At 36.1% G+C, this 9,165-nt stretch overlaps 1 protein-coding gene across 1 annotated transcript; it reads right to left on the bottom strand.

Moving 5' to 3' along the window:
* Positions 1–821: 821 nt before the first annotated feature.
* On the bottom strand, positions 822–1,865 carry LOC126776623 (trypsin, alkaline C-like). Its single transcript, XM_050499274.1, has 4 exons — positions 1,823–1,865; positions 1,587–1,731; positions 1,231–1,480; positions 822–1,109 (listed from the first exon to the last, which is right to left on the bottom strand). Exons 1-4 carry the CDS (start codon positions 1,857–1,859, stop codon positions 822–824), a joined length of 720 nt encoding a protein of 239 aa, XP_050355231.1. The 5' UTR covers positions 1,860–1,865.
* Positions 1,866–9,165: the final 7,300 nt, after the last annotated feature.

The raw sequence follows: 9,165 nt of genomic DNA, 5'->3' as shown, positions 1-9,165 counted from the left end.
GTTCTCGATGTCACCGACTAACTGTGACATCAATTCCATTGCGAACAAAGAAATTTGACAACTCCTTTCTTTGTCGCACTTCCAAGAAATGGAATTCCTTACCAGCTCACGTGTTCCCCTCCTCTTACAACCTGGGTTCCTTCAAATGAGGCGTGAAGAGGCATCTTGCGGGCCGGCAAGGCGAAGGCGGCTAGTGCAGAACGTTTTTCCCGTCTGTACTGGCCGTCGTCGCGTTTGGACTCTACTACCACTTACCATCAGGTGGAGTAGAGTCATTTGCCCTCCCGGCGAATATAAAAAAAAGGCTTATTTCAATACATTTAGTCACTAAGTACATTAAAAAAAATGTAAAATGTTTTATAATAATATTTAAATCAACTTCTTATACACTTGTGCACTATCTGCATAGAGGTTTTTTTAAAATTATTAATGACAATAATTAAGTGAAACCTCTATGAAAATTGATCGTAGCGACCTTTGAGTAAGGCCAGTCAATGTATTTTTTGTTAATTATATGTATTACTTAAACCTATGTTTTATGAAATATCCTAAATAATAAGTAAATATTAAAATATTTAATGTTCATCATTAGGTTATATTGTTTCACATAACACCATTTTTAATTATTTTTTAATAATATCATTGTAAAATAATTACATAAGTATTCGTTTTAATGAGGGGAGAATTGATTTTATGGGTCCTATTACGACTTTTAGAAGTTAGGTTTTTGAATAAAAAATGAATTCAATATTAATTATTTATTAGGAAATTCTTCATCGTTAGAAGGATAGAGGTCATTACTTCGAATAACTTGCTATATATTACACAGCGGTTCTGATGATCCAGTTGGTGAAAGAAGCGACGGGGGTGGCGACGATGTGAGACCAGGAGGTGTTTCCGTAGTCGAGTCCGGAAACGACGCCCACTGTGATGTTGCCGAAGAACCAAGGACTGCCGCCGTCAGTGTTGGTCGAGTTCAAACCGCTAATAAGAGTTCCGCAGAGGAGGTTAACAGTGGAGTTGAAAGTCGTCTGGTTGGTCGGTAGGTTGATGCCGCAATGATTGCCACTGACCGTTCTCACTAGAGAAACGCTGAGAGAGCTTGAGAACTGTAACAATGAGAATAACGTATTTACGTAATTTCATACATGTTTTCCAAACAAAAACGTAACACGAAGTGAATGTGTTTGAATAGAAGGGAAATTATAAAATATTAAACAATTAACTCACATTGCCACGACCCCAACCGCCTTGCGCCAGGGTTAGGCCATTAGGGATGTATGTTTGCGGCGTCGGAATTGGAGTCCTCTGTATAAGAGGGCTGTATGAGAGAGGGGACGCTAGTCTCACGACTGAGATGTCGCCAGCCTGCAGGTCGGTAGAGTTTCCTCTCGGGTAGTTATTTACTCTCTCGACGTAGTTGATGATACCACCGGTGTGGCGCAATTCAGCGCCGGCGCGAATACGATATAAAGATGGTCTGTGTGAAACGAGCAGTGAAAAGACGAATTATATATTATAACTTTTGAATAACTAACGGTTATAAAATTTAGTCTTTAACTTTAATAAAGCATAGAAGTACTTACGATGCAGTGAAGCAGGAAGCAGCAGAGAGCACATTTCTGGTGTTGAGGATACTCGCGGCACAACTCTGCTCAAAATAGCCCCACGGCTGGAGAGTCTCCACTTGCACGATGGAAGGGTACGCTTGCAAAAACGCCGATGATGCACCTGATAGTTGAAATGGTGTTGTAGAAATAATCACATTCCGATATGCGAATTCTCTGACAGAACAGATGTGTACGACAGATATCGCACTTACCCACGAGAGCGAGACTCAATAACCAGACGAGAGCCATTTTAATTCACTTCTTTGTTTCGAATGATCCCTTACACACTTCCCTTATACTTATATACCGTATCGTAACCTTTGTTATCTCCAGTGATTACAACTATATCTATAATAACTTTATATGTATATAATAGAGGATAAACAGATTACAGATTCTTCGTAATACTTTTTGCAAAATATAATGACTTAAGGTCTGGCGGGAAATAAAATTTAACCAAGGTTGAATGATAATTCAATATTCTCATAACCTTTTTTTATCTTATATTAGAATTGCCATATTAAATCCTACCATTTAAATATATGTATAACAAGCTACTCAACTACCTATTGAAATAATACCAAAACTACAAAAGTACTAAAATTGTCTATGATATTATCTCGATATCTTTCATAAGAATTAATGAAATGTTTATAAAAACGGCTTCGTAAATAATGCATTATTTTAGAACAAATCGGTTACCATACAAAAGGTCAACCTTAAACAAACAAAAGGTAAACCTTAATAGTGAGTCAACCTTAAAAGATAAACATATATCTAAGCGTGGGCGTTTTGACCGAGATTATCTAGCATAAGCTGAAGCCTATTTAATATGATTGATCATATAGATCTGAGCTCAACTTACATTGGAAGTGTCTAAATGTCTGAAACTGTTTATTTTTTAAGTTTGTTTTGTTTCTGTAAACTTTCAGTCATCATCATTTCATAGACTGTAAGAAATATTGATCATCTTTTATATCGTTAATGCGTCAACAAGCTTGGAAACTAAGTAGTTTTATCTCTTGTGCTGTAATCGCACTGTCTAACTCACCCTTCCAACCGGAACTTACCTTACCAAATATTGCTGTTTGGTGGTGGAATATGTGATGAATGGGTTGTATCTAATCAGAAGGGCTTGCACAAAGCACTACCAAAGTAAATGATAAGTAAGTAATAGTTTTTAAATGTACATAATCAAACTTTATTATGAAGTAATTTGACTGCATAAGGATTAAGTTTTTGCGATTTTACTATAATAGTTAGATATAGCCTTTTTGTATGTAATAATGAGTAATATAAACATGTATGTATTGTATTATATATATATCCTATTTTTGTAATTGAAAGAATTCTTCAATTACAAAAAGATCTAATTACCTCTTTATAATTTTAGTATATAATTATAGATTAAGCAAATACATTTCTTACAACGTTGATTGCCAAATATAAATTAATATTTATATGACCTCTGTTCGTTCCTAAACTATTAATGAGATTTTTCTTTGTATGTTTTATATTTGTTTGACAGATTTGTAGTACCAGGGCTAGCGAACTCCTGAAACAGAACCAGAAAGAACAAGACCGGCGGGCCAATCGGCACCGGCATCTACCTCGTGTTTAGAAGGTCGATGACCTTGTCTTCGTAATAAAGTATTCTCAGTCTACAGGGAAACTGGACCCAGGCATGCGTGGGCCTTACCGTGTTCTCAAGACACTGCCTAGTGAACGTTACGAATGATGTCCTGAGACGTGTGCATTCTTTGAGAGTGAGTAGTTGGCCACTTTTATTGCTTGTTTGCTTGAGTTGGACTGAAATACTATGTGTTTAACCGTTTTTATTTGACCCGATGTAGATGATACTAGGTCTGTTCTGCTGAATGACTCGATGTCGATGATACTGAGTCTGCCGTTCCGTTTGCTTAACTTTTCATTTCTATTATTTTAAAATCAACTTCTGGTTCCTAAAACTACAATATACTATATGTTTCATGTACCCTTATTCTACTCGTGCGAAATCGGATCGAGTACATGAGAATCTTAAGTTTATTATATTACAACGGATATGATACTTTAGATTTGAAGATCTATTAGCTTGTAACATTACTAAAAAAAGATTACTATTATCAATATACTGAATATAAATGATACCAAGAAGAGATTTAAAATAAGAATTATATTTACGTATTATAAATTCTCGGAAAATTTTATCAATAATGTTTATTTTGAATCAATGGTTATTAATTATTATTGATAGTATTTTGCCGATTACGTATAAGCATTGCTTAGAGACAGCTTTGTTAAACAATGTTGTGTTTTCTTCTTTCGAATGTCAAATCAACAATGATATAAAGAGCTAAATTAGTGTTTACCTAAACAGTCGCTAAGTAACGTTTATAAATAAGGTCGAAAGATCGAATAAATTCGAATTCTTCCGTATCATATACTATATAACTAAAATGTTGGGAAAGGTCGATGGAAATTAAAAATATTTATAAAATTACAAGCAATGAATTAAGGAGATCACATCCTCACTGTTAATTGTTTTTTTAAATATTGGTACGAAGTGTAGACGTAGTCTACCCTTTTATGAATGAATGAATGAAAATGTATTAATTTGTTGCAACTGGTTCTTTTACAACTAGAGCTTAATACTTTACAAACGTATTGTAGTTGATTTAATTCCATGCCCTTTAAGAGAAACTGTCGGTATTATGTTCGTCTGTAGCAAATACTGGTTGTGGAGTCCCGTGAATATAAATACATAGTCATTGGAGCTTAACCAACATTTATAATTTAATCTCTGTAAGACATGAAGAGGTAGTATAATTCAGCTTGCATGATTTGATGCAAAATAACTACGAAACATTCCAAGTGAAATAAACGCTTTTAAAAATTCAATTGATCGAATTAATCAACGTCATTGAATGCCAAAATGGGTGCAAGGTTTTCGTGTACGAGATTATACTGGAGCGTTATAAAACTCTCGTTTATGTATTACTAAGCACTGGCTTAAAAGCTTTGATATAATTAATATAAAAAATGTTACCCTGTCAAGTACGTTCGTAAAAATAAAAGACAATTAGGCTCTCTCTATCGAGCGTTCTGGAAAAGTATCCTGTGTGGAATCAGCGATAGTCTGCGTATAGGGGGCATACGTCCCCCTCTAGGAGATTTTATTTTGCTTGAGAATATTTGTATTAGTGGTGTGTGGCGATTTCAACGTAGACTTGATAAAAGAAACGATGTTAATCCTCAAGCTGGTTACTTTATTTAAATCTTTTAATCTAATACGCAAATATTATGAACCAAGCAGAATAATGACTGATGGGCTATTTCTGTACATATTGTTAATACCATACATAATTTAACTTTAATTTTTAATAAATGTATGTAGACTCAGGATCATTTCCTGATCTGTTGAAAACTAGTAAAGTATTACGAATTTTTCAAACTGATTACAGAAGCGATCCTAGTAATTATAGGCTTAATTAATTATGGGCACAAGCGTAGCCTTCGTGTTTTAGTTGATGGTTGCGCTTCACAATTCTATGTAGTGAATGCTGGGGTCCCCCAGGGATCTGTGCTATCTCCCACACTCTTTCTTTTGCATATCAATGATATGCTCTCTCTTGGGAACATACATTGCTATGCAGACGACAGTACAGTGCATGGTGGATACAACGGACGCGCAGTGGCTGGGCGAGCGGAAATTGAGGAGAGGCGGAAGAATCTTGTCATTGAACTCGATAGGACATTAGAGCTCATCGCCAACTGGGGCTCTGATAATCTTGTTGAGTTTAATGCCAAGAAAACACAGGTATGCGCTCTCACAGCGATAAAGTCAGCATTTTCCCCTCTTCCCTCCCTCTGTGGTACTCCGCTGGTGATACAAAGCAAAATCGCCATGCTGGGGATTGACGTTCGCTGCGACCTTAGTTCAAGGGATTACATCGAGGCTGTTATAAAAACAGCTTCACGGAAACTCGGAGTTCTGAACAACGTGCGGCGTTTTTTCACTCCACAACAACTGTGCCTGCTGTACAAAACACAGGTACGGTCTTGCGTGGAATATTGCTCGCACCTTTGGGATGGCTCCGCTAAGTACCTACTGGAGGCCTTGGACCGGTTGCAGCGACGTGCAGTGCGCATTATTGGCGACGTAAAGGTCACAAACACCCTTGAATCTTTACAATTGCGTCGTGAGATAGCAGCACTGAGCGCTTTCTATCGACTGTATCACGGCGAGTACTCTGAGGAATTATTCTCTCTAATTCCTGCTTCCCCCTTCCTTCTTAAGTCCACGCGAGCCGGTTCTCGATGTCACCGACTAACTGTGACATCAATTCCATTGCGAACAAAGAAATTTGACAACTCCTTTCTTTGTCGCACTTCCAAGAAATGGAATTCCTTACCAGCTCACGTGTTCCCCTCCTCTTACAACCTGGGTTCCTTCAAATGAGGCGTGAAGAGGCATCTTGCGGGCCGGCAAGGCGAAGGCGGCTAGTGCAGAACGTTTTTCCCGTCTGTACTGGCCGTCGTCGCGTTTGGACTCTACTACCACTTACCATTAGGTGGAGTAGAGTCATTTGCCCTCCCGGCGAATATAAAAAAAAGGCTTATTTCAATACATTTAGTCACTAAGTACATTAAAAAAAATGTAAAATGTTTTATAATAATATTTAAATCAACTTCTTATACACTTGTGCACTATCTGCATAGAGGTTTTTTTAAAATTATTAATGACAATAATTAAGTGAAACCTCTATGAAAATTGATCGTAGCGACCTTTGAGTAAGGCCAGTCAATGTATTTTTTGTTAATTATATGTATTACTTAAACCTATGTTTTATGAAATATCCTAAATAATAAGTAAATTTTAAAATATTTAATGTTCATCATTAGGTTATATTGTTTCACATAACACCATTTTTAATTATTTTTTAATAATATCATTGTAAAATAATTACATAAGTATTCGTTTTAATGAGGGGAGAATTGATTTTATGGGTCCTATTACGACTTTTAGAAGTTAGGTTTTTGAATAAAAAATGAATTCAATATTAATTATTTATTAGGAAATTCTTCATCGTTAGAAGGATAGAGGTCATTACTTCGAATAACTTGCTATATATTACACAGCGGTTCTGATGATCCAGTTGGTGAAAGAAGCGACCGGGGTGGCGACGATGTGAGACCAGGAGGTGTTTCCGTAGTCGAGTCCGGAAACGACGCCCACTGTGATGTTGCCGAAGAACCAAGGACTGCCGCCGTCAGTGTTGGTCGAGTTCAAACCGCTAATAAGAGTTCCGCAGAGGAGGTTAACAGTGGAGTTGAAAGTCGTCTGGTTGGTCGGTAGGTTGATGCCGCAATGATTGCCACTGACCGTTCTCACTAGAGAAACGCTGAGAGAGCTTGAGAACTGTAACAATGAGAATAACGTATTTACGTAATTTCATACATGTTTTCCAAACAAAAACGTAACACGAAGTGAATGTGTTTGAATAGAAGGGAAATTATAAAATATTAAACAATTAACTCACATTGCCACGACCCCAACCGCCTTGCGCCAGGGTTAGGCCATTAGGGATGTATGTTTGCGGCGTCGGAATTGGAGTCCTCTGTATAAGAGGGCTGTATGAGAGAGGGGACGCTAGTCTCACGACTGAGATGTCGCCAGCCTGCAGGTCGGTAGAGTTTCCTCTCGGGTAGTTATTTACTCTCTCGACGTAGTTGATGATACCACCGGTGTGGCGCAATTCAGCGCCGGCGCGAATACGATATAAAGATGGTCTGTGTGAAACGAGCAGTGAAAAGACGAATTATATATTATAACTTTTGAATAACTAACGGTTATAAAATTTAGTCTTTAACTTTAATAAAGCATAGAAGTACTTACGATGCAGTGAAGCAGGAAGCAGCAGAGAGCACATTTCTGGTGTTGAGGATACTCGCGGCACAACTCTGCTCAAAATAGCCCCACGGCTGGAGAGTCTCCACTTGCACGATGGAAGGGTACGCTTGCAAAAACGCCGATGATGCACCTGATAGTCGAAATGTTGTTTTAGAAATAATCACATTCCGATATGCGAATTCTCTGACAGAATGTGTACGACAGATATCGCACTTACCCACGAGAGCGAGACTCAATAACCAGACGAGAGCCATTTTAATTCACTTATTTGTTTCGAATGATCCCTTACACACTTCCCTTATACTTATATACCGTATCGTAACCTTTGTTATCTCCAGTGATTACAACTATATCTATAATAACTTTATATGTATATAATAGAGGATAAACAGATTACAGATTCTTCGTAATATTTTTTGCAATTTAAAGTGACTTAAAGTCTGGAGGTAAAAATTACATAACTACGAATCATTCAATAATCGTTTTCTCATAATCATTTTTATCTTATATTGAAACTGTACTTATATTTTGTATTATATTATACATAGAGTACCTTTTGAAAATGAAAATGAAAAATAGTTTATTCTTTATCAAGTTGTACATAGCAAATAAAGTTTGGGACCCTCTAGTGAGTATAATATAATACTCGTGACAGAAGGACCCGCTCTTCCATAACATACAATTCTGTCCATGTTCTTAAAAAGAATAAACAATATCTTACTATATACTAAAACTCACAATCAGTAGGTAAACTAACATTATATCAAAATGAATTTTACTTGTGTGTTTGTGTGTGTGTGTGTGTGTGTGTGTGTATGTGTAGATAGGTGTATGTGTAGATTACAGTAGATTAGATTATGTTTTATGAAACAGAATTAATTCGGTGTCATCGTATGTTTTTGTTTTTAACCATTCAAATAATTTCTGTTTGACGTTAAAATATTGTTCGGGATATATGTTTAGAATTTTATTAATTTTATTATAAACCTTTTATTTATATAAATTAAATTTATCCTATAGTTGATCTTCCAACAAGCTACCTAACTTTTTTGTTTATGTAATTTTTTTAATTCCAAATATTTTCTCGCCTACTTTTATCAGTCTGATTACAATTTTCAGCTCAGCTTTCAGCAAATGGTTTTGTTAATCGTTGCGTTTGTTTGTAGACCATGTATATCATATAAATTAATTAGATAACGTTGATTACGAATTCACTATCGTATTAGATTCAATGCTTTAAGCCTTTATTGGGAAATTTGTTATTTGCAACTTTAAATTTCTACTTGATAAATCTTTGATGCTCTCACAAATCTCATATACAAAAGAGGAATGTTACCCGGAGACTGGCTAAAATTTACGTTCATCATTTAACCCTAAAAGCCAATTTCTAAGACATGCCACGAGTACCGTACTATGAGCTTTATGAGTCACGAGAGCAAATAATAAATAAATATGACAGTTATTACACAAGTACTAAACGAAAGGTTCACCGACTAGACAAGTTTCCAGAACTTACGCAGATAATAACCATTCGCGGTTGTTTTTGTGAATAACTGTTAATCTACAAGTCAATTTCATGTCACATAAACACACAATATATAAAACAAAAGGTTCCTAATTATTTCACCTTTTTTTATAGTGTAG

Source organism: Nymphalis io, chromosome 20 (genome assembly GCF_905147045.1).
Source record: "Nymphalis io chromosome 20, ilAglIoxx1.1, whole genome shotgun sequence".
Lineage (NCBI taxonomy): Eukaryota > Metazoa > Arthropoda > Insecta > Lepidoptera > Nymphalidae > Nymphalis > Nymphalis io.
The sequence above is the reverse complement of the archived record's forward strand: the minus strand, read 5'-3'. Positions and strand labels throughout refer to the sequence as shown.

Coding starts and splice junctions, on each gene's coding strand:
- LOC126776623 (XM_050499274.1), bottom strand. CDS start 1,859: ATGGCTCTCGTCTGGTTATTGAGTCTCGCTCTCGTGG. Junction 1,481..1,586: donor GCTTCCTGCTTCACTGCATC/GTAAGTACTTCT, acceptor CGTTTCACACAG/ACCATCTTTATATCGTATTC. Junction 1,110..1,230: donor GCGGTTGGGGTCGTGGCAAT/GTGAGTTAATTG, acceptor TCATTGTTACAG/TTCTCAAGCTCTCTCAGCGT.